Source organism: Macrobrachium rosenbergii, chromosome 12 (assembly GCF_040412425.1).
Source record: "Macrobrachium rosenbergii isolate ZJJX-2024 chromosome 12, ASM4041242v1, whole genome shotgun sequence".
NCBI lineage: Eukaryota > Metazoa > Arthropoda > Malacostraca > Decapoda > Palaemonidae > Macrobrachium > Macrobrachium rosenbergii.
The window spans coordinates 72,670,079-72,695,319 of record NC_089752.1 but is presented as its reverse complement, the minus strand read 5'-3'; the positions used below and the strand labels follow the sequence as shown (position 1 = coordinate 72,695,319).

At 38.3% G+C, this 25,241-nt stretch overlaps 1 protein-coding gene across 1 annotated transcript; it reads left to right on the top strand.

The window, feature by feature from the left end:
- The first annotated feature begins 3,981 nt into the window (after positions 1-3,981).
- LOC136844070 (calcium-binding and coiled-coil domain-containing protein 2-like) lies at positions 3,982-4,581 on the top strand. Its single transcript, XM_067113085.1, has one exon. It carries the CDS (start codon positions 3,982-3,984, stop codon positions 4,579-4,581), a length of 600 nt encoding a protein of 199 aa, XP_066969186.1.
- Positions 4,582-25,241: the final 20,660 nt, after the last annotated feature.

Sequence of the window (25,241 nt, the reverse complement as noted above, 5' to 3'; positions counted from 1 at the left end):
GCTGTAATAATTGCATCCTAAACCAGTTCCCCTTTGGGTCCAACTTTTGCCAACATCTTCATGTGCTCGCTGGAAGAGCGCATGTTAAATGAATGTCCACTCAGGTTTCACCCGCTTTTTTATGTTAGGTATATTGATGATACCTTCGCCCTATTTAAAGATGACTTTGATATTGACTCTTTTTTAACATTTGCCAATTCTAAGCATAACAACATTAAATTTACCGTGGAAAAAGAAGTGAACAATCAATTGCCTTTTTTAGACGTTCTTGTCACCAGAAGTGATGGTTCTTTTAATACTTCTGTTTTTAGGAAGAAGACGTTTACTGGTTTAGGATGCAATAGTTACAGCTCTTGTTTTTATAATTTTAAACTTAATTCTATTTTTACTCTCCTCCACAGGGCGTTTTTCATTACTTCGAACTGGCAATCCTTTCATCAGGAAATTAATTTCCTCTCAGAATATTTCATGAGTAACTGCTTTCCGCAAACTTTATTTTTTAAACAGCTTCCAATTTTTCTTAACAAACAATTCACTAACGTCACAAAACCTCCAACAGTACCTAAATTAAACTTTTAAGCCAAATTTCCCTTTTTGCACGATGATTCTTTTAGAAAACGGTTTTTGCAAATTATCCACAATCATTATGGTGCGATTAATTTAAAATTAATTCCCTAAAATTCTCTAACATGAGGTTCGTTTTTTAACTACAAGGATCGATTAAGCCCTTTTTGATCCTCTAACGTGGTGTATAAATATACTTGCCCTAAGTGTAACTCTGGGACATATGTCGGATCCACGAGGAGGCTACTGAGGGTCAGAATCGACTCCCATCGGGGAATAAGCTTTCGTACTGGTTGTAGGCCCTCCAATCCAGAACATTCTAATATCAGAGCTCATTCTAAAATCTGCAAAACTCATATTGAAAGAAATGACTTCAGCATTATGGGTCAAACAGCAAATCCTCACGAATTGCCTATATTCAAGTCATTGTTTATCAAACAACTAGTCCCCCAGTTAAATACCCAAACCTCCTCTACACAACTGTACCTGAGTTAACTCTGTCTATAAGCATTCTGTCGTTTTCTCTCTCCACCTAAGGTTGGTTAGCGGTCTTTTGTTCTGTTGTGTTTTTAGCTGTATTGTATTTGGTGAATTTTATTTTTATTTTTCTTATGATTTTTAAAGCTTTTACAGTAACTTTTTGAGTAATTTGTTCATTATTCAACAGATCCCTGATGATGTAATAGAGAAATTGTTACGAAACGTTGGAAATAAAGAAATATGTTAGAGTTAACTGGTTTCCCTGGTCCACCTTCACACTGATTATATATATATATATATATATATATATATATATATATATATATATATATATATATATATATATATATATATATATATATATATATATATATATATATATATATATATATACACACACATATATATATATATATGTGTGTGTGTGTGTGTGTATGTATATATATTATTATAATTTACAAGAAGTCACTGTACAGCGCGCCTCCCCCCAACTTAATTTACCCTTTGTTTATTGAGAACCACATGGCCGATCGTATTTGACCTAGAAATCAGAGCAAGGTTATCAACATTTCGATCTGTCCTTCTTTTTACCTGCAACAGATATTGAGATGACACGGATAAAAAAGGACAAAGAGTGGAGACTTAATGCCACTCCCTTAACAGCTTAACCCAACTAAGCTGCTTAATACAGCCTTTCTAAAGGCAGATTAAGCTGCTGAATTGTCTTACCTTCGCAGGACCGGGGAAGAGGCAACCGAATCGCTGACCACTGGCGAATGACACATCAAGGGCACAACCCGGCCAGAGCCCTTATAAGGGAAATCCAGCCAGTAGCAGTTAGTTAGTAGTGTGAGTAGGAGCCATGCAGTAGCAGTCGTAGGGGGACATCCATACACGCGGGCGAGTGGTACATTTGCTGAGAGACCATTCATTTCCCCCATCCGACTCCAGACTCCAGTCATCCTCGAGGGACAGCGTGCATCGCCAGTGTGATCGCCCCTCGTCATCCTTTGCCAGAGACCCACTTCCCATAAGGCAAAGTGCGAGTAAAGACTTTTCAGTCACGACCGTTTGCCCTTTAGAAAGTTCGGAGTACCAGCATTTCACTTCTGTCCTTGTGCCAGTTTATCCAGTGCCATTTCCAATGTCCTGTGTTCAAGTGTAAAGTGGTCATTCATTCCTTGAGTCCTTGGCACCCTCAGTGCAAACTCGAGTCATATTCGGGGTTATATTGTTCCTTTACTGGCGTGTAATGTGTAAACCTCTCTTGCAGAGGGACCTATTTGCAGTGGACTCATCTTGGACTGTGCCTTGCCCTTATTCAAGACTCCAGTAGAAGGATCTTCAGGCGTTGCAAACCCTTTATCAATTTACTTATCCATTTTCCCTTCAAATGCTTTCATTTGTAAATTCTTTAATTATTCCCAAGTGTTTACGTAACATTTCCTTATGAAGCAGAGCCTTCAGCTAGTTCTTCACTGGAGGGGTGGGTAGAGCTCTCAGCTAGCACGCCGTTGGCCCAGCGTTCGACTCTCTGACCGGCCAATGAAGAATTAGAGGAATTTATTTCTGGTGTCCCGTTGCTAGATAACCAGTTGGTTCTTAGCCACGTAAAATAAACCTAATCCTTCGGGCCAGCCCTAGGAGAGCTGTTAATCAGCTCAGTGGTCTGGTTAAACTAAGATATACTTAACTTTTTTAGAGCCTTCAGCTCCTAAATTCACACCTTTTTCTTATTTTTTTTATGATTTCCCTTTACGCAAGTCAGAACTCCAAGGCCAATTAAATAAAGTTTCCGTTGCCGGCCTGTAAAAATACCATAAACCCAGGGAAATACGTAAAAATATGTATATACATACCTTCATATATGTGTGTATTATATACATATGTATATTATATTTGTGATGTATATATATACATTATATATACATATAATATACATATGTACATGTATACACATATATGTAGATATATATATATATATATATATATATATATATATATATATATATATATATATATATATATATATATATATATATATATATATATATATATATATATATATATATACGTCGCAACATTTTACCGTCATTTAGAGAGAGAGAGAGAGAGAGTAAAACGCTTGGTACTATAGTAGTCCTGAGACAGGGTTGTTTTGTCTACACATTGCTGTTCAAAATTAAGCTAGCTTTATGCCAGCAAGGGCTCTTGCTCATAAAGCAGCCCGCAAGAGCCATTTTGATGATATGTAAGTGATAAAGATGGTTGGGATTAAGAGTTTTGTTTAATGATACGATAGCCATAACGTCGAGTCTCCACGGTTGTTTGCCATTTTTATGGATTTGGTGATGCATAAACTAGAAAAATTTTAGAATTTTTCTGGGGAAAACGTGTGAAATTCTGAAAAACACAGAAAGAAAAATATGCGAGGGAGGTGAATATAAGCTGAAGAGTGGGTTCTGTCGGTACAGGATCCGAAATGATGCACAACTTTTGTCTTGTCTCGGCCTATCAGCAGCTTTTAGTGCGGTTTTATGCAGTGAAACCTTAGCTGAATCCGTCAAATGGACCCAGGCTTACTGGACAACATTAAGAAGCAGAAAAGCCGTGGTGATGATTACAATGGAAAAATTCAAGCATTGCAGGGAGAAGTTCGTCTTGAAAGAGAAGAGAGGAAGAATCTGACGCTGCTGAATGTCAACTTGACCATAAAAGTTCATGATCTGGAAAATGCTCTTCAAGAATACAGAAAGGAAAAGAAAGGAGGAGATGCAGAGAAAGGAGCTGGCAAAAGAAAAGGAGGAGATGCAGTTGTACACAGGACTGTTTAACAAACAGAAGATGGAACAGCAAGCCTTGGAGGACAAGGTCCTTTTATTCAAGAACGGAAAGCAGCTGATGCAGGAGATGGCGGCTTAGGAAACTACACGAAATATGTTAGAAGATGAGATAACGGGGATGAAAGCAGAAAATAAACGACTCACTAAGAACGCTGCCGCCCTTCAGAGGCTGAGTGATACTCTGAACAACAAAGGGGAAGTAGCAGGTCAGCTGAAGACGGAACTGAGTGAGATGGAAGAACAAAAGATGCAGATGACTAAACGAAGCCGAGGACTAGAAAGCGAACTCAGCCACTGTAAGACTGAGAAGGAAAACGTTCAGTTCAGCGTTCGAGAACGAAAGGAGCAAGTTGGAAAGCTATCGAGAGAAAATGGCTCCCTCCAATGTCAGCTACAAGAAAAAGAGATGAAGCCCAGTCAGCAGGATAATTTACTCCAAGCGAAAGGCCACCGGCTGGAAGGGATGGCGAGAATGGCCAGCAGCATGGACGAGAAGAATCTTCTTTTGGAGAGAGAGTTGGGAAATCTGCAGGCGAAGAATGAAATGTTGCTCCGCGACTTCAAGAACCTCCAGATGACGCAAGAACACTTGGCAAGAGCAAACGAGAGACTACAGAAAAGACTTGCAGGTCTTATGAGCTGGCACGAGGCAGTAGGGGCCGGCCTCAATAGGACGGAAAGGAAATTAGAGTAAATCTCTGATAATGCACTGTAGGTCAGGAAGACGCACTTATGTTTGCCGGAGGAACAATGATGTTATTTACGCAAAGGAAGCCATTCATTGCTTGAATTTAGTGTTATACGTAAATATTCTTTTGGTTTAGTTAATATTTTTTCATTGTGAATTCAACGATAAGGACATAATAAAATGAAACAACAACTCCCCTATGTTCATTGACCATCAAAAAATTAAGTTCACTTAAATTAAGGAATGCAATGATGACTTGGCATATATCCTTAGAAAAAATGAAATATAAATATAAATAAATATATATATATATATACAAATATATATATATATATATATATATATATATATATATATATATATATGATTGTAATAACATTAACACGTGGTTTGTATCACATCTCAATAGAATTGAAAAAAATAGGAGACTGGGTGTTCACGCTGACTGGTTTCGACTTTATTTCTAAGCCACTGAAGAACGCCTGACGCACTGTGGAAGAAATCACAATATATAACTTGTGATGCAATACGGACAATCATACAAGCCGATGGAGACTAAGGATTCACACCTGACAGGTGTTCAATGAGAGGGGTATCAAATTCATTAGTGACAGTCAGATACTTTTTTTTACACATGAAAATCCTTCATCAGAGGATTACTTTTTCACCAGCTGTGGCGAGGTATATATATATATTATAATACATACATATATACATAATACAGACTTAGTGCAGTTTGGCACTGAGGTATATAACAATAAAAATTCCTCAATGGTATGAAAAGTCTGGGAAAAATACTAGCTTTCGCTAGCCACTGCTAGCTCTTTCGAACTCTAGACATTTCATATTAATGTGTTATCTCTCTGTCTGTCTGTCTCTCTCTCTCTCTCTCTCTCTCTCTCTCTCTATATATATATATATATATATATATATATATATATATAAATATATATATATATATATATATATATATATATATATATATATATATATATATATATATATATATATAAGTATTCTGCTATTCGCCTTCGATGCAGTTTTATTGTGAAGAAAATACACGAACAAAGACAGGAAGACATCTTTGTCCTAGCAGGGTAGGTCAGGCATTTCAAATATAACGATCATAGCAAGACTAGGTAGCATTAGAAACCTAAACCCATAGAAAAGTTTCCACAACTAACCTCTATTGAAGGTGGTCTTAAGCTACTTTTCCCTGTACTATGTTCGGCGAATGTTTTGACAAAATTTCAGACCCCGAGGGCATAAGGGCGTATAGACGCCGGCCACCCTGTTTGACCTGAAAGCAGCAGAGAGAAGATACCTGTCGTGGGAGCGGCACGTCTGCTAGTCCGACTCCTTGTCCTATTGTCTTTCCGTCTTTATTTTATTAGTGAACTGGGAAGACTGCTATTATCAAGACTTCCGATCATCCGTTGTATGCGCAAACATCTTGTCGTCCACGCTAAGTCTGATTTTTTTAGCAAAGTTTCGCCGATTTGCTAGTATCTCTTTCTGTATTTCCAGTTCCCTTGTTTCCCCCTTCACCACCATCTAAATATACCAAGTACCCAAGTTACTTTTATGAAGTCTAGATTAAGAATAATTTATATTGCTTAGCGACATTCAGCTATTCTCGTGAAGTAACTAGGAGTTAGGGAAGGTTAAATGAGTAATTTACAGCATTTAGGCAGCCTTGTGTCTCGATCCCATTGTTTGGAAGAGGAATAGCCTTTTACCAGCGCTAACTGCATATGATATAAACCGTTGTGTTAAAAACATTACTGAAGCGAAGAGAAAATTGACTGCATCCGAAGTTGGGCGATTGTTCAAGGAATTTCGTAGCTAACTGCATATTCTTTGTGTCTGGGCGTCCTTCTCGACCTTATCCATTAATAAACATCTGTCTTTGAGGTAATTTGTAGCTTCAATTGACAGATTACGTGTGACCTTGGCACTCAGGGCCTCATAAATTACGTTAATCAAGTAATAAACTCATCAGCCAAGCCCCCATACGTAACGTTGGCGATCTTGCGTAGGATCCAATTAATCAAGAGAAAGAATCTGGAGGAAAAGAAAATTAATTACAATTAATTTCAAAGAGAAAAGTCAGATATTTAATTTTATGTTACTCTTCCAAGCAAGGAGACAGCACAAGGCATAATAATAATAATAAGAATAGTTAGAATACCAGGTATAATTAAGAATTAGCGTAGGTAGGAAAGTGTGCATTGAGAGCAGCGTAATTCACATTTGCAAAATCTTAAAAGAAGGAGCACTTTTGCCGCGTTCGGATACATTGTGTACATTCCAGCGGAGGTCGTAGGCCGAGTTACCGTGTAATTGTTACTATTTTGCTATTTTCCCCAGCCAAGGATTAATGCATGATATTGATTTTTTTAAATGAGTTAACTCGTGCACAATAACAAGCGGAGAAAGTATGCCTAACGTATCTCTCGAGGGTAGAGACAGAATTTGCGAAGTTCTTTGAATTCCAAAAGTAGTAAACGCGTTCGTCACTCCCAATCGGCATTAATAAAGGTTCATATCGCGGGAATCGTACCAAAACACCATGTCACTGAAATAGCAAACGAACGGCAATAGTTAAATTTACCATATGCATTTTTCAGTAAAGTAAACTTAGTCCCGTCAGGATAGCACAGATCCACTTCATTGTCTCGCTAGTGGCCACTCCTTAAGCGGACGGTTAATTCCGCGCGAGAAAGAAAAATAACAAAGACACAAGCATTGCCTAATACTTTCGTTTTCCATCCCCCAACGTAAAATCCTTTGCATTGCTGGTATATTTAGAGTAAATCTGTATTCCCGCATTTGCTTAGTTCGTTTTGTGAGAGGAATTCGAGTACTTTGTGTAACTGACTTGAGAAAACGCCCCGAAGATTGGTATTCCTCCGCAGAGCGTTTGTTTTGAAATTGTTTTGTGCTAACGGGATCCGTCCGACATTTTGGGGAGCCCAGTTGACCGCTCCCCATGTCCGCCATCTTAAAACCCTTTTGTTATCGTTTGTGTGACCAGTAGTTCTGCCTCAAAGCCACCTCTTGGGTTTACTTCGTTTTGCATAGTACTCCCCCTCGCAAAATCTTAGCCAGATAGACTTCGGTAAATAGATACATAGACTAGGGCAGTGTTCCATAACAGAGATAAAAACAAGATATAATTTAGTCAGGGAATGATAGGTCTTAGTTAGGAAATGTACAGATAAGTTCCTATACAAATACCCGACGTAAAGAAAAATCATATAAAGAAAAGAACGTATAATTTTACTCTAAATTCCTCAGTAGACGTTGAATCAGCTACCGGGAAAGTTACAGTTGTTAAAAACAATCCCCCTAAGGAAGCAAGACGACGTATCTGCAATTAGGAACCCTGCCAGTGTGCACTTATAAAATTTTACTTAAAATTTTCTCAGGCAGCACAAATTGGCTAACTGAAGATCTCTCTCTCTCTCTCTCTCTCTCTCTCTCTCTCTCTCTCTCTCTCTCTCTCTCTCTTCATTCAAGTAAGCATTCATAACCTAACTGAGTGTACGTGGCCCTCTTCAAGGAAAGAAGGGCCGACACCGGGACAATTAATTAAATTAAACCAAATAAAAGAAGCACCTCTGTCCCACAAATAGATGAGGACAAGTTAAGATTAATTACAGTGATAAACTGTCGGTTTCGAGTGAGGCCTTTTATCCAGACCTAAGCAGGCAGTGGCCTTTCCCCCTCTGCAATATAAGGGGGTTGTAGCACTGCAGGTACTGGGACCAGACACTCACGAGGGCCTTAAAAAGCAACCACAAATTCACTTTTCCTTCCACAGTGCCACTAATAGCTTCTCTCTCTCTCTCTCTCTCTCTCTCTCTCTCTCTCTCTCTCTCTCTTTTACCTTCCCTTTTCCTCTCATTCATTTGTTACACTCTGCTGGCGTAGAGTGCATTTCCTTACATAGAGCCTAGTTGGACTCAAGTAAGGGGGTCCTAGGAACACACTGGCACCATAGTGCCACCAACCAAGCAAACTAGAAAAGAAAATAAAACACAAAACCAGCCAAAAAGGGAACACAGAAGAAAAAAGTCCTTCTGGTACCTAACCTGCGCAAGTACCTAAGGATACTGAGTGCCACCAGTGTGACCTTTTCACGGCACACCCAACCACAGTGCCACCTTTTGAAAGAGTGCCACATCACTGAAGGGACACTTCCTCGCTGCCCAAGTACACCCAGTCGACCCGGGTAGACGCCCTTCCCCACCAGAACCATGGCAACAGAGAACTATAAAGTCTTCCTGGAGCTGGGGACGGCGGTAGGTCTCACCGGATTGGAACTTGCCACATGGGTCAAGGAGCAAATGGACGACTTGGCCAAGCGAGAGAAGGAAGAAAGACTAGAACGGTGGAATTATGAAGCTGAACAGAGGGCGTATGAAGCCAAGCAGAGGCAGCTAGAAGAAGAAAGAGAAGAAAGGAGACGACAGCACGAGTTAGCCTGCAAAGAAAGTGAGCTAGCTCTCAAAGAGAAGGAGCTCGAGCTGGAAAGAGCAAAAATGGAAAATGTTGATGCTATGGCTAGACAGCAAGCATCCAGCCCCACACCTGCTGCACCAAACGCTCCCATCTCGAGCGTCAATTCCCTCATCCCCAAGTGGACTGAGGACGAGCCAGAAGTATGGCTGGAGGAAATTGAGGCACTCTTCGGGAACTACAGCACCATGGAGACAGAGAGGGCCTTGGTACTAGCCAAGCATATGGAGGGAAAAGCTATGGCAGAGCTTCGTTCACTAGAGAAGAGCCAGAGAGGCAACATGGTTGAAGTTCGTAGAATCATCACGAAGGCCTACAAAATAACCCAAGAGAAAGGGAGACAGCGGTTCCGAGGTCTTGCCAAGGAAGTCAGCTGGTCCTGGACCAAATGGGCCTGTCACAAGACCCAGTCTGGTACCCACTGGTTCGACTCCTTGTCTTGCACAACGTTTGAGGACCTCTTCAATCGGACCATGCTGGAAGACCTTTACCAATGTGTGCCTGGGCCCTTTGCTGTATACCTTAACGATAAGCAGCCCACCACATTTACGGAAGCCTGTAAGAGCCCGACGCTGTCTCTTCCAAACACGTGCGTGTTCGTGTGTTCATCAATCGTCATCTATCGGAGTGGACAGGACAAAGCAAGCGTTTCGTTTTCTTTCTCTACAGGAACGCGATTTCAACCATACAATATTTCCGTCTGTTTCTCTCTAACCATTGTTGTCTTGATGTATGTACAATCACCACTACTTGCATTGCCATGCAAGCATTCTAATCATGTACTCATAATGTTCCAATGAATCTTCTGTATCAAACTGTACGTGTGTTTCTGTTTGTGAAGACGCCAAACGTCTCTCCATTTCACGTATATTATGCTACTGCATTGTATCCATTAATCTGTCTCAAATCTCATGCAATTGGCCACGTGTAGAATTTCCTGGCTTTTCCATTGATATATGTTTCATCACTGAATGTTAATTATGTCTCTTGATATCGCCATCTGTTTGTCGTTAGATGCCCGAGCCTGTACCTCTGTTTTTACCTGTCTGTGTGTAGACGCTACCTTACCGCTCGCACGCGTCAATAACATCTTCAAAGATTCTGTACATTTATCTCAGTAAGGAACAACCAATAAACCAGTAAACACCCAGCCAGTATGTCACTCAATTCTCAGTCCTTACAAGCCTGCCGCATGGCCGATTCATGGGAAACCTTCAACCAGTTTCACAGCACCTCTCAGAAACGCATTGTGCCGCCTGCCTACCTCTCAAGCTCAACTCGCCCGAAGAATGGACTGCCAAGCAAGCCTACGTGCACCCATTGTAAGAAGGTAGGGCATGCTGAAGCTGAGTGCTGATACAAGCTAAGCACTAACAAACAGCCTCCTACTACCAGCCAGAACTCCTCTCCGTCTTCATCCCATCAACCCTCTCCACCAACAGTTACTGCAGGCCACCATTACCGTTCCCACGTTCAAGCTCCAGGTTATGACACCTTGGGGCACGCTACGCCACCGCCTTGGTGTGGTGGGTGGAATTCAGCCCAGAGTGGACTTCCTGTTGGGTCGGGACATTCTCTGGGGAAGCCCTTCACCAACACCACTTCGCAGCCACGCTACCTCCTCCACGGAGGCCCCAACTGTAGGAGAACCGGATCAAGACAAAACCCCACCTTCCGCCCATCGAAGTGGTCAGCGGAAGGGGCACAAAATGAACCATTCTCGGCCTAGTCCTCTCCAGTTGCGAAGGGCTGGCCCACAAAGAGGTCCTCCCTCTCCCCAAAGAGACATTCAGGAGGAGCAGTATACCGCTGCAGGACGTGCATCTGCAGAATATGTTTTTTGTATATAAATACACACATCATATATACAGTACATTCATGCATTATAAATTTTATAAACAATTATTAAGTAGATTCAAAAATATTGTTTTATAATTACTGTAGAATATTCATTCCATGTTTCCTAAGTTACACCTAAAACTTTCGACTCCAAAAAGTGGTTCATCCTTTTAATCCCCGGACCAATCAACGTTTAGGTCTACTTTCCCATCCGCATGGAGAGATAAAAGGATTGTAAGTCCAAAGTATAAGCCAGTTGTTACTTGATAATGCCACAGAGTGGTGAAACAGCTGTCGTGACAGAAAACAAAAAATGAAAGAAAGAAGTGTGTGCGTTCTTCACCGAAGGTTGACGCATGAGAATCGGAAAAAACTCCGACTATATGAAGAGTCCTGCAAAAAACATATTGATGCCACTAAAGCAATTGCTTTTAACGGAAATTGTCTTATAGGAAAAACTATGTTCTAAATATATATATATATACTGTACATATATATATGTACGTATATTCATATATATATATATATATATATATATATATATATATATATATATATATATATATATATATATATATTAGCTCATACATAAATATATATGTCGAAATCAAATGCATCTCATCAAAGCCGAAATAGATAATAATAATAATAATAATAATAATAATAATAATAATAATAATAATAATAATAATAATAATAATAATAATAACAGGTCTAGTGAGAATTGCTTACAGGGCTAGTTCTTTCATTATTTGTATGTACATATCATTATTAATATATTATTATTTTTAAACATTTGTTAATATTCATAGCAATAATGAAATGAGGCGATCAAGTGACTTTGAAAGGAAAGTCAAAAGTTTCATTAAACCCGCATTAGCCATTTTCTCCTTGGAAGTGATTTCCATTTTGGTCGCGACCCGACCTGCGTCAAAGCAGAAGGCCGTCAAAAATGCTTGTCTGGTGCAACAAATTGCTTTTCAATCAATTTTTCGTCCGGACAAAACAAACAATGGACCATCTGTGTTCTCTTGCTCATTCATTTTCAAAACAATGCATTATTGAAGATGATGGAACCTTCTGTAGCGTTATTCTCTCTCTCTCTCTCTCTCTCTCTCTCTCTCTCTCTCTCTCTCTCTCTCTCTCTCTCTCTTTCTCTCTCTCTCTCTTCAGGGTCCTAGGAGAGGCAAGAAACAGTACTGAACGTTTCCTTAAATTCCAATGTACGCCTGTTTACCTAAACATTGAATTATATACATGGCTGCTAGTCAGATGTTATGTGCCATTTTTACCGGTGGAGAGAGAAGAGCAATAAAGAAATAGCCGGATTCGGTGCTCAGTTAAAATTATACTGAAGTCGCCTGGCCATCGAAAAAATTATTTATCAAAAATTCTCTCTCTCTTTCTTAAAAGTTGTTTGTTAACATCCGTATATTTACCTTTAATTTTCTTCTGCACCATTTTTTCTTCCATTTACCTCCCTCCTTTCAGCCTCTCCCAGTTCATTCAAGAGCCAAGGTGTGGTGACTCTCTCTCTCTCTCTCTCTCTCTCTCTCTCTCTCTCTCTCTCTCTCTCTCTCTCTCTCTCTCTTGACCTAAAAAAAACTAATATTCCATTTAACGTTCTCTTAGCTATGCGATATGTCTTTATTTGCCTGATCTTATATTCCTTCGGTTGTCTGGATCTACTGGAAGACAATTGTTGAAAATTGTCTTGAGTTAAAAACCGAAAAAATTTATTACCAGACACTTAAAAATAATAATTATGATCATTCACAGCATACACCAACTGAAAACAATGTTAACGGGGGTACAGGGAAGAAGTTTTCAACCTAGGTAACAAAGCTAACGAATATGTACAAAATGACAGGCATTTATGGCAGGCAGCTGATTATTCTAGATTCTAGAAATCTGGAGGGATGGTTTTTAATTTGAATATTTTATTGGTAATATTAGTGTTAAAGCAGGTGAATCGATGAGGTCGTACTAAAGTATATATGAAGTATATAGTGTAGCGGGATTAGATGACTGCATTAGAAATTTGTCCAGTTGATATTCGAAGGTAAACAGATAATGCAGAATTCGCCAGTGATCCCGAAAATGGCATGTACTGGAGAAGGTTTCATAATGACTATAACATGATGAAGACTTGAGTCAAGAGGAACAAAATGATTTGCTGCATTGTAACAGACATAATGAACCTTTTTGTTAGTGTCAAGGAGGGAAATTTACATCTTCAGCTACCTTCTTATGAATACTGTCTCTGCAGAATGCTGCAGTACTTTGAATTGTCTGATCACTACTCCCAGCTATTATAAACTACTTCAAATTCAACATAATCCAAATTTTGAAGCACGCTTTGTCCAGAACCCAATATAATTTACACATGGATGAATACAGCAAAAAAGAATACATAAGGGAAAGAAGACACCACAGAAGACACTCCAGATGGGGAAGCGGTGGATGCACCCCTTAAATTAAAACGAATAGATTTGTTACATGATTGACCACAATCGCCATGAAGCTTGCAGAGCTGTAAGTTTATAGAGCTGTTGATAGGAAGGCCTGGTTCGTCCAAATAGTAGACAATCAGGAAACCTTAAAGTGAAATACGTTTTCGAAAGACTGGTTAGCCAATAAAGAAATACCTGATAAAACATAAGTTACTAGAGTAATCTATAGTACCTAAGCAGTCTTCAACTGATCACTACAGCATTCCCCGCCCCCCCACCCCCCAAAAAAAAAAATAATATATGCTGAATTCAACCCGGTTTGGATCCAGCGTAAATTCAATCAACTCTTCCTTAGTTCATAGCAAACGTTAACATTTAACAAAAGCCCATCAATAACTTTTCGAGATCTATTTTGCAGACATACAGACAAACAAACCGGGATAAGTACAGATTTTATGTAAACTTGGATGGTTAACGTAATCAATAAATCTATAAATATACAGTATACCTTTCTATATTGTTTTTAGTAAACATTACAATGTATATCTGTGTATCTAGTTTGTCAACCTATAGAACAGACTTTGCAATTAAATTCTTGGTCAAACTAGCCTTTATATATCTTCTTCTTTATCTTCAGCTTTTTCCATCTTTATATGGGGTCGCTGTTTGTTATTAGTCTTCTCCATCTTCTGCGATCATGCACCATTACCTCACTCACGTTCTTCTCCTGCATGTCCCTGTTAACTGTGTCTTTCCATCTCATTCTTGGTCTACCTCTCCTCCTTGTTCCAGGCACTTCCATATTCATGGTTCTTTTACATACAGAATCCTCCTCTCTTCTCATAACATGTCCAAACCATTGTAATCGTCTCTGTTGCAGCTTCTTTGATATTTCTGTAACTTTCACCGTCCCTCTTATGAAGTCATTCCTTATCCTGTCTCTTCTTGTCACTCCGCACATCCAACGCAGCATTCTCATTTCTGCCACTTCCATCTTTCTCTCTTGTGCTTTCTTCATAGGCCATGTTTCACAACTATACATCAACGCAGGTCTGACAATGCTCTTGTACATTTTCCCTTCATCTTTACATTAAACCTTTTGTCACATAACACACCTGATGTTTTCCCTCCAATTGCACTAAGCTGATTGTATTCTGTGATTCACTTCCTCCTCCATCCCTCCACAATCAGTGACACACGACCCAAGGTACTTAAAGGATGTAGCTCTTTTTTTACTTCTGCCTGCTCTAAGTTGATGCTTCCCTCTTGGTCTCCTCCATTCATCCACATATATTCCGTTTTTGCTCTGCTTATCTTTAGGCCTCTGTCCTCAATGCACTTCTCCACAACTCCAATTTCCTGTCTGCTTCTTCCTTACTGGTGGTCACTAGCACTATGTCATCTGCAAAGAGTACACTCCAAGGTACCTGATCTTTCACTCCAGACACTATCACATCCATTACCATATCAAAAATATAGGGACTCATGGCAGAACCTTGGTGGAGTCCCACTTTCACCTCAAACTTGTCTGTTGTTCCCACTGAGCTTCTTACCTGTGTTGTTGCTTCTCTATACATATCATTTACAATCCTCACATATTTTTCTGAGACACCTTTTTCCCTCATGCACCTCCACACTTCTTGCCTAGGCACTCGACCATATGCTTTCTCAAGATCTATAAATACAAGATGTAGTTCCTTTCCTTTTTCTCTGTATTTTTCCATTACTTGTCGCAATACAAAGATGGCATCTGTTGTCCCTTTTCCTGGCATGAACCCAAACTGTTCGTCACTTATAGATGTTTCATCCCTTAGCCTTGCCTCTATTATTCTTTCATAGATTTTCATGGTATGTGCCATCAGCTTTATGCCCCGATAGTTGGCACAATCTTGGATGTCCCCTTTTTCTTTGTAAATGGGGACTAGCAGGCTGTTTCTCCAGGCGTCAGGTATCTTCTCCTGCTGGTAGATCTTATTGAACAAGTCCCACAAGATGTCAATTCCTTCCTCTCCTAAGCACCTCCACACTTCGACTGGTATTCCATCTGGTCCCACTGCTTTACCTTTCTTCATTTTACTTAGTGCCCGCCTCACTTCTCTCCGACTAATCCTGGAAACTTCTCTTTCATTTGCTAATCCATCCTCAATGATATTCCTGGGATTTTCTTCATTTAGAAGATTTTCAAAATATTCTCTCCATCTACTTTTAATTTCCTCCTCTTTTGTTAGAACCTTACCATTTCCATCTTTAATTTGCTTAATGTGTGTGAGGTCTTTTGTTGCTTTGTCTCTAGCTTTGGCTATCCTGTGGATGTTTCTTTGGCCCTCCGGTGTGTCAACATTCTCATACAGATCATTGAAAGCAGCAGCCTTGGCTCTGGCAACTTGTTGTTTTGCAACTTTCTTTGCTTCTTTTGATATTTGCTCATTTTCTTTTGTTATGTGTTTATCATAGTTCTTTTGGGATTCTTTATATATATATATATATGTTACACCTACAGGTTAAACATTTCTTTAGAAATGCTACGTAACGTGTTTTGCGGCCTATCTTCAGAAAACGTGGTAACTAGCAACCCTATCTCTCTCGGACTAAACCCGCATATTCTCTCTCTCTCTCTCAACATAACTCTCAAAATGGATACTCTAAGGAAACACAATCTTTCCTACACAAATAGATTTATTATCAAACAAAACCCAACAAGTAATGAATTAACAAAAAAGAAAATTAAAATGCATAATAAATGAATTACCAAGTCAAAATAGTCTAATTCAAGATTTAACCTTACTCTGGCTGAACGCCTTTTTCACTCAAAACTCCCACACATTCCATCTTAGACATTATTCGTCTAGTCTTAAAGGCAACCACATTGAAACAACCACTAACTGCAAAGATTGCAGTGTTCTTTCTCTATCACCACAGCATCCACAGTATCCCCACAGACATCACCACAGACATCTGTTGAAAATTAAACAAACCGTAATCTCCCACAAATACAGTACACAGGCATATGACATAATAATGAAAATCTAAAATGCTTGGTTAATCAATGTCAAATCAGAACACAATAAAATATAATATTAAAGTGACATAAATGCCTATGTCCAATTCTCCCCACAAATTCATAAGTGTCTTGGATATGGTAAATTCACTAGTTCAGAGTCCACACAGAAAAAAGAGAAGTCTGGATTTACCTTAACTGCCGGTTTTCTAAGAGATCGGAGCACACAAAGCCACATCTGGATGATATCGCTCTTGGCTAGATAATAATCAATCAGACGTAACTTTTGGCACAATTAGACACACAATCTCCATTTTTCTAACGCACGAACTTACGTACTTGCATACCAACTTGGTCGGCTGCCTCACATACCCGCTTCAATTTTGCGTGTTCACCGAGCCAAAACAGCTGAACCAATTGAAATATCTGCTGATTGCAGTAATTTGCATCTATGTCACCGTCCCAAGTACCACTCTGTAGCTCCCTTTCGCTTCATCACACTATGACTGAATATACACAGTAAATCTAAAACGAAACATATTTCCCCATATATATATATATATATATATATATATATATATATATATATATATATATATATATATATATATGTGTGTGTGTGTGTGTGTGTGTATATGTATATATATATATATATATATATATATATATATATATATATATATATATATATATATATATATATATATATATATATATATATATATATATATATATATTCAGTAATTGTTGTATACTGTATACTTTGAATGTATGTTATGAAGTTTTTTTGGTGGGATTATTAAAAGAGATTAAATTATTGCATTGATTGATTTGAGGGCCTCACTATTTCCGCCAGACAGCCAGGGCTCGTTGCAGTGTGTTAACCTTACTGTCGGAATTTCCCTCATCAAGGCCTCAGTCCTGTTGAATATCAGTTATCATGAATTTTAAATTATGCCAATTTATCTGGGAGTCAATAAAGGAAGCTCCTCTTGTTCCGTAAGAGAAAACGAAAATGGTCGGAGATATTCTGTTGAGGCAGCTAATGACCTCTCCATTGCAGTGGAAATCTCTCCCGATAAACGTCCGCATGAAGGGAGTCGGCTCAGAATGAGGCATTTCGGTGCAGGTCAGAACTTGGCTGAAAAAGACTTGGAGAGACTAGAACGGCTCAGAATGAGGCATTTCGGTGCAGGTCAGAACTTGGCTGAAAAAGACTTGGAGAGACTAGAATCAACTTCTGCGGAAAAGTGCGCCTGTATGCACAGGGCAAGTAACAAGAGTCCCTGGGGGAGTAAACGTTCTTGGTGCTGAATTACGTGCTAATGAATCCTGGCTTTCGAAGCAGGCGTCTAAACTGTGATGAATTTATGTAGTTTCAAAGATATCTTTAAAGAGCTTAATACTAGAAAGTAAAAAAAAATGAAGTTTATAAGGAAAAAAGCGTTAATTCTGTCCAGAAAATAGTGTATTTCGACGTCTACAGGGCAATATAAATATAACACTAAAATCCTGCATTTTGAGCCACGACCTCAGATAATTTACAGTCAATCAACCAACACGTGGAGCCAAAATGTTAGCAGCTTACAATCTTGGAGGCTGTGTTAATTTTGCTACAGCACCTTCTCACTGGCATATGGACCATACCTGATTTCGTATAATATTCTGCTCGATGAGATAAAAAGACAAATGGCAACTCATCGTTTAGCAGCCACGAAAGAAAATGAACTCAGATCCGACTGCCTTGAAAGTCAGAATTACGGAAATAAGAAAAAAAAAACAGTTGAATATATCTCCAATGGGTTATAGAGAAGAGCGACCCCAAATAGAGATACGATGAGAAGAAGAAGAAGAAGAAGAAGAAGAAGAAGAAGAAGAAGAAACATAATGGAAGGAAATTGAGTATAAAATTTAGGCCAAAGGCCAAGCGCTGGGACCTATGAGGTCATTATGCGCCAAAAGGAAAACTGAGGGTAAAAGGATTTCAAAGGTGTAACAATTGTTAGGAAGGGGTGGAAAGTAAGATGGGAGAAAGAGAATATGAACAGAGGTGCAGTGAAAGGAATGAAAGGGGCTGCAGCTAAGGGCCGAAGGGACTCTGCAAAAAACCTTGAGTAATGGCTACAGTACACCGCGTGAGGTGTACTGACGACACTAACCCCCTTCGGAGAAGAACATAATATACTAAATGTTTTCACTTCCCAGTAGAAAGATAATTATTAGTGTAGTACATCGTGTCATGTTTACAACTGCTGCTTCAGCGCTTGTGGAATGTAAATAAAAAAAAAAATAGATAAAAACACAAGAGGTAACAGAAAACAATACTGGCAGCTTTCAAAAAAGTCGTATGCAGTACAGAAGCTCGACCAATGTTATCACGCAAATCACACGATTAAAATAGAGTTAAAACTGTTGCAAAATGTATATTCACAAACCCCAAACCAACCTTCCTTTTACACTAAAATGATCGTTGTCCTTTCAAAGTGAGTTGCATTTCATCCTATCCCAGATACGCTTCGTCGGAATTACGCGCGTGAAGCCAAAATAATATAAAGTCTTGTTTATATTGCTGTGTTGTTAAGTCATTCTCGCTATATTTGGTTTACTATATTTATGGATGGATATATATATATATATATATATATATATATATATATATATATATATATATATATGTGTGTGTGTATATATATATATATATATATATATATATATATATATATATATATATATATCCTAGATCCACAGTAGTTCACTCATTAATGTATATCTGAATAAGACAACAGGTGTCAGTGTTTATAAAGCCCCATGCAGTATATAACTGTAATGAAATTTATGTCGTGGAGACAAGTAGATCTATTTCACGAAGCTAAACGGAGCATAAACTATCAGTGAGATAAAGTTTCGACAGCTCGGAGATTTTCGCATATATTAGGGGTACCAGTCACATCATAAACTGGAGTGAGGGCGAGCTTTTTTCAAAAGTGACTACACGAACAAATGGAAGATTCTGGGATTCGGCATCGTTAGTAATTGAGAATACGAACCTATCAGGACACTGGGAATTGGATTTCACAGATGAGATCATCTTGAGAATTATTCTTAAGGTAGTGTTCCAGCAGATACACCCGCCAGACTCGACATAAGTGAGATAACGAGGGATGAAACACTACGGGTTGATCCCTTTCAGTCCCACGCAACATCGTTATTCCACACCTGTTTATCATCCCATATGAATACCCTTGCCACTTACCAGCTGCCCACATTCATCAGTGATCATGAATTAAATGCAGTCAGTCGAAATAAATGTTTTTTTTCTATACGATGTATGTAAGTATGTATTATATATTTATATATATATATATATATATATATATATATATATATATATATATATATATATATATACATATATATACTATATATATATATATATATATATATATATATATTGTCACGTATTTACATTCCTCCCTCTTAGCCAGCCAAAAATAATTTGAATTTCTAATTAAAATAGCTTCTCATTTGAATGTTAGGCCAAAACAACATGACAGACAAGGTAGGACGATGCCTGTTTTGAACCAAGAAAGCATTCCTCTCCACACCTGACTGGAAATCAGGACAATAGACATCCCCCCCCCACAATCTTCACATCCCCAGCTAAAGAACACTCCTAGATATCCCCCCATTTTGGGGTAGTGAGAGCAGTGTAGGTTTTAGGGAAGGTTATAATCATTAGAGGCATAGGCCACTCGAGGGGAAGGCTGCTAACTTAATCTTTAGGTCCTTAGACTATAAGGCATCTTTTCCCTTGACCTTTTTACTGGCTTAAGGACTTGCTTTTAGATTTGCCCAGCTCGCGTACATACACACACACGCCAAGCGCCCCACGAAAACAGCATGAGAGGGCAGAGAGATGCTCTGGCTTTTGTGAGGAGAGGTAGAACATTTTTCCTCTCAATCCGGACTGGTGGCAGATGATGCTCATTCTGCAAGCTCCACATCTTAAGCCTGAGAAGGTATGTCTGAGTAGCAGTCTTTCACCAGTACCCCTCTGTTCATTCTAGTGAAATTCTTTTCTTTATTTCTCCAAGATTTTCGCCATTTCATTTCCACTTCTGGCCTTTCCCTTTGTTCACAAGGACCAGCCCACAAAACCATCCCTTGAATTGCCTTGTGTTTAAGTAAAGCATCAAGAACCTTAACAAACTACTCCCTCCATAGCATTAATTTGGGCCAATTAAGCTAATTAATCAAATCCTCCATGGTGCATTTTTTGTTTAATAACGAGGGAGAACTAATTTTGTGTACGAGTGCATGCTAATTCTGGAATTCTCTTCCAGGAGGTTGAATATCCTGGTCCAGTTTCGCTAGCCTGTGCCTCAAATCATCTTAAAAGTACTGCCATTACAATAGATGTAAACTTCCCTGGTGCACAGTCCGGGGAGCAATAGCCTGCCCTAACCCCCTCTCTTGCGTGCAATGAAAGGAGGCGGGGGGGCCCCCCGCCTCCTTTCGTTGCACGCAAGAGAGCCTAATCAGTCAAGACGAAAATCAACTCGTCAGTGGCTGCGAATTATTGCATAGTTCAAATTTGCATTTTTTTTTTCTTATTTGAGTTTACTCACTGTCATCAGCCTTTCAGATTACCTCCTTGGTTGTTTTTCTGTAAATAAATTCAATTTAACGTAAATTGCTAATCATTTCTCTTGGCGACCTTCACATCACTACTTAAATAATGGTACTACAAGGTAAATTACCCATTTTTCCTTTTCATTTTGTAACAGGTTGGTATTCTCGGTTGGCCTTAAGGCAGTAACTTAATATACACCCCCGTTCATCCCTCCAAAGAGACCCAATCTGAGAAAATATATATATATATATATATATATATATATATATATATATATATATATATATATATATATATATATATATATGTATATATATATATATATATATATATGTGTGTATGTATATATATATATATATATATATATATATATATATATATATATATATATATATATATATATATATATATATATATATATATATATATATATATATATATATATATATATATATATATATATATGAGGACTGTGGTTATTACAAGTGTATGTGCATCTGGTAAAGAGTGACTAGTAGATTTATGTATATATGTATATATATATATATATATATATATATATATATATATATATATATATATATATATATATATATAAAAATGTATTTTTTTATTTCCACACAAATATCTTTTCCCACAGGAGGGTCCATCTTTCTGGGTTTTCATCAAATTTTTATGGGTGAGATTGCTATCCCCAGGCCCTTTTTTCTTGGCCCCACCATATGCTGGTACTCATTTACAGCCAGTGGACTAGTGGGAGGTGGGCCAAGAGGAATTCCTGAACCTATTAAAAGTAAGCTGGCTTTGTATATATATATATATATATATATATATATATATATATATATATATATATATATATATATATATATATATATATATATATATATATATATATATATATATATTATATATATATCACAAATCTGGCAGATTCGATGCACATACATAAATTGTAGTCAAGGGCAGGAATACCTTTGACTACAATTTATATATATATATATATATATATATATATATATATATATATATATATATATATATATATACAGGTATATATATATATATATATATATATATATATATATATATATATATATATATATATTACTAAAAGGACCTCATTCAAACTGGATGGTATGATACCATCCAGTTTGAATGAGGTCCTTTAATAATTTACTAATGCACAGAACAATTGTGTATGTAATAAAGTTAATATATATATATATATATATATATATATATATATATATATATATACATACATATTTATATAGTTACGGGCTTCGAGGGAACAGCTGCATATTGAGCCTTGAAGTAACAATTTTATCCTTACAAGAAAACCATTAGCAAGCCCATAAACTGACAAAATGCAAGATTAAGCTATAAATTGAAGTCTGCCAACTGAAAGTGAGGTTCTTAACAAGAATTTATTATTTACAATCACAACATGGAGGAAATTACCAAGGAAAAATGGGCACTCACTAAATTAGTTAACTTGGAAATTACACAACAGTAATGACGGAGTGAAATGGATAAAGCGTCACAAAGCGGATTTTCAGGTAATCGAGAACACAGAAGCAAGGCTAGGCTGGTAATGGCACTGATAACACTCCCACAGTGAGATAATTCCAGGTAAGACCAATACTGGGATTATAATCTCTCTATAATGGAATAAATGCAAGAATTGGAGGGAGATCCTTTACTCACTTGATAGCAAGGGGGGAGAATTATGTTATGCACTGTCAAGGAATTTACACACTGGGATAGTAGATTCACTGTTTTAAGCTGAAGAGACCAGAATTCACTGAGACGATAAAATGTGTTGCTTCCTGGTTTTGTTGATGTGACCCAAGTTATCGGTGATGTCCGAAAATTGGCAATATCTATCCAGTATGAGAAAGCGTGAGAAAGTGAGTTCCACCGTCACCCCGCCTCTGGTGTTGTTCAGACAAAGGTCACCTGTGAGTAAGGACTGCTAGTTGGAGTTGAACTGAACTTAAGATGGTGGTAACCCCGGCATTTTAAGGTCTCAGTTGTTGCTGGGGGCATCACTTCCTGTGGCAATGTTGGTGTGTACCTGGGGATTAGGAAATAGGCGTGGCTAGAAGAAGGGTCAAAAGAACTCAGCTGGAGATAGATTGAATCTTAAGATTAAGACAGGAAAACAGCTATCTAAACACCACCCCCCCACCCCATCTGTTCCTCTGGGACACATTAAACCCATTCTGAAGAGGGTGAGACTGTTAATTGCTAAAAATCTCCTCTCGCTCCTAGGTCTGTGGGTATAACTCTCTCTCCTACTGTCTGATATTTTTCCCATAGTTTTAGATATAATCATATCTTATCCCCTGAGGAAACGTGAGCTTGCTAGCTAACTTAATGTCTATAACACTAGTGTAAAGGGTGTCTCTGTTTATTTAAAGTACTGTCTGTGGAATAAAATGAACTGGCAATGCTATTGAATCAAGGTCATAAAATAGTTAACTGAATTTCACACAGAACTAAGCTAACACAGCACCAAAGTGATAACCAACTACATGCAGAGAATAACTGAAATTACAAAGGAGTCATTTAATCTATGACATAATTTACATGGACATTAATTATGTTAGCAATACACACCTATCAGCATAAAAATATTGAAATACACAAGTTAGTTACTCTATGATACATGCTACTAAATACAATAAAATGCAACATGATGTTATAAATAATGCAACAAAAATGCTAAAATGGCTAGGACTTGCTCTTCAGCTTGTTGGGCTAAAGAACAGATTTAGCAAAGTACAAAATTCTTTCAATACAACAATACTGATTAAAGGTAGGAGACAACCCTAGGCAATCTTTCTGGTTCAGGGGCTAGGATAACTCTATTAAGAAGAGGCACTGTTACAGCTATATGATACGAGTGCCATGAGAGCGCTGTGGCTCTAGTGACTACCTGACCTCCCACACTCCCTACTCCTTTTCCTCCTTGGTTTCCTTCACACTGTAGGCTTAAGTCTTCTAGCTGGAGCCTGGGCACGTGGCTCCAGAGGAGGTTGAGAAGATCCCACAATACCATATAACGAGGAGCGAGTAAGAGGGAAGTTCAAGGTATTCTAATTTATTGACACAAAATCTCTGACAGGCCAAGAACTCTTGCAAGCGGAAAAGTAGAATTTGACGTTAGAGGAAAACAGAGGGATGTTTATATACAGTCAGATGTGTTTTCTCACACCTGGAGAATGGTTAACAATTCTATATACAAATTATGAAGAGGTTTCAAATACATGTGGTTAGAAAGCTTGCAATGCCCTACATACGTTAGTAATTACAGTTCTGACAAGGACATAGAGTATCTTCAGAAAAATGCATAAAAGATCACTTGAATCTTGAGCGCTGGATCTGTGTTTCCTGAGTCTCAGTGTGTCATGCAGGTTTTTGTTTTGAAGCGAGGATGGCCTGAGGGTTCCAGCGACAGCTCTGGCCCTCACAGCTGCCCTTACATTGTCTAGGAATTTCCTAGCTCTGAGGGTGGGCGGCATGCTGAAGGATGACCTTAGCTGGGCCTTCAACATTTTAAAGGTGATGGTTGTCTTTTGGTCGGCGAGCCATTCTGCAATCTGCTTGAAGACGTCATCTGGTAGGAACTCGAGGATGGTGTCGGCTTTGCAGGATGAAGAGGAGATCTTCTTCAACCTGGAGATGGTCTCTTTACCTAAAGAACCAGGCCTGTGGGTTGTGGGTTCTGAAGGGTGGTAGGCAGATGTTTGCTGCTGCAGCATTGTCGCTGGGTGGGCTGGTGCTCGCGGTGGTAGCGCCAGTCATCTTCGGGGTCACTAGTATAAAGGTGTGAGTAAGAGACAAGTTCAAGGTATTCTAATTTATTGACACAAAATCTCTGACAGGTAAAGAACCCTTGCGAGCTGAAAAGTAAAATTTGACATTAGAGGAAAAAGAGGGATGTCTACATACAGTCAGATGTAATTTCTCACACCTGAAGAATGGTTAACAACTCTATATACAAATTAGGAAGAGGTTTCAAATACACATGGTTAGAAAGCTTGAAATGCCTTACATGCATTAGTAATTACAGTTCTGACAATGATATAAAGTATCTTCTGAAAAATGCATTAAAGATCACTTGAATCAGGAGCACTGGATCTGTGTTTCCTGAGAGTCTCAGTGCATCATGTAGGTTTTTGTTTTGAAGCAGAGATGGCCTGAGGGACCC

What these genes read in the sequence shown, in the direction of transcription:
- LOC136844070 (XM_067113085.1), top strand. Translation starts at nt 3,982, where the DNA reads ATGTTAGAAGATGAGATAACGGGGATGAAAGCAGAAAATAAACGACTC.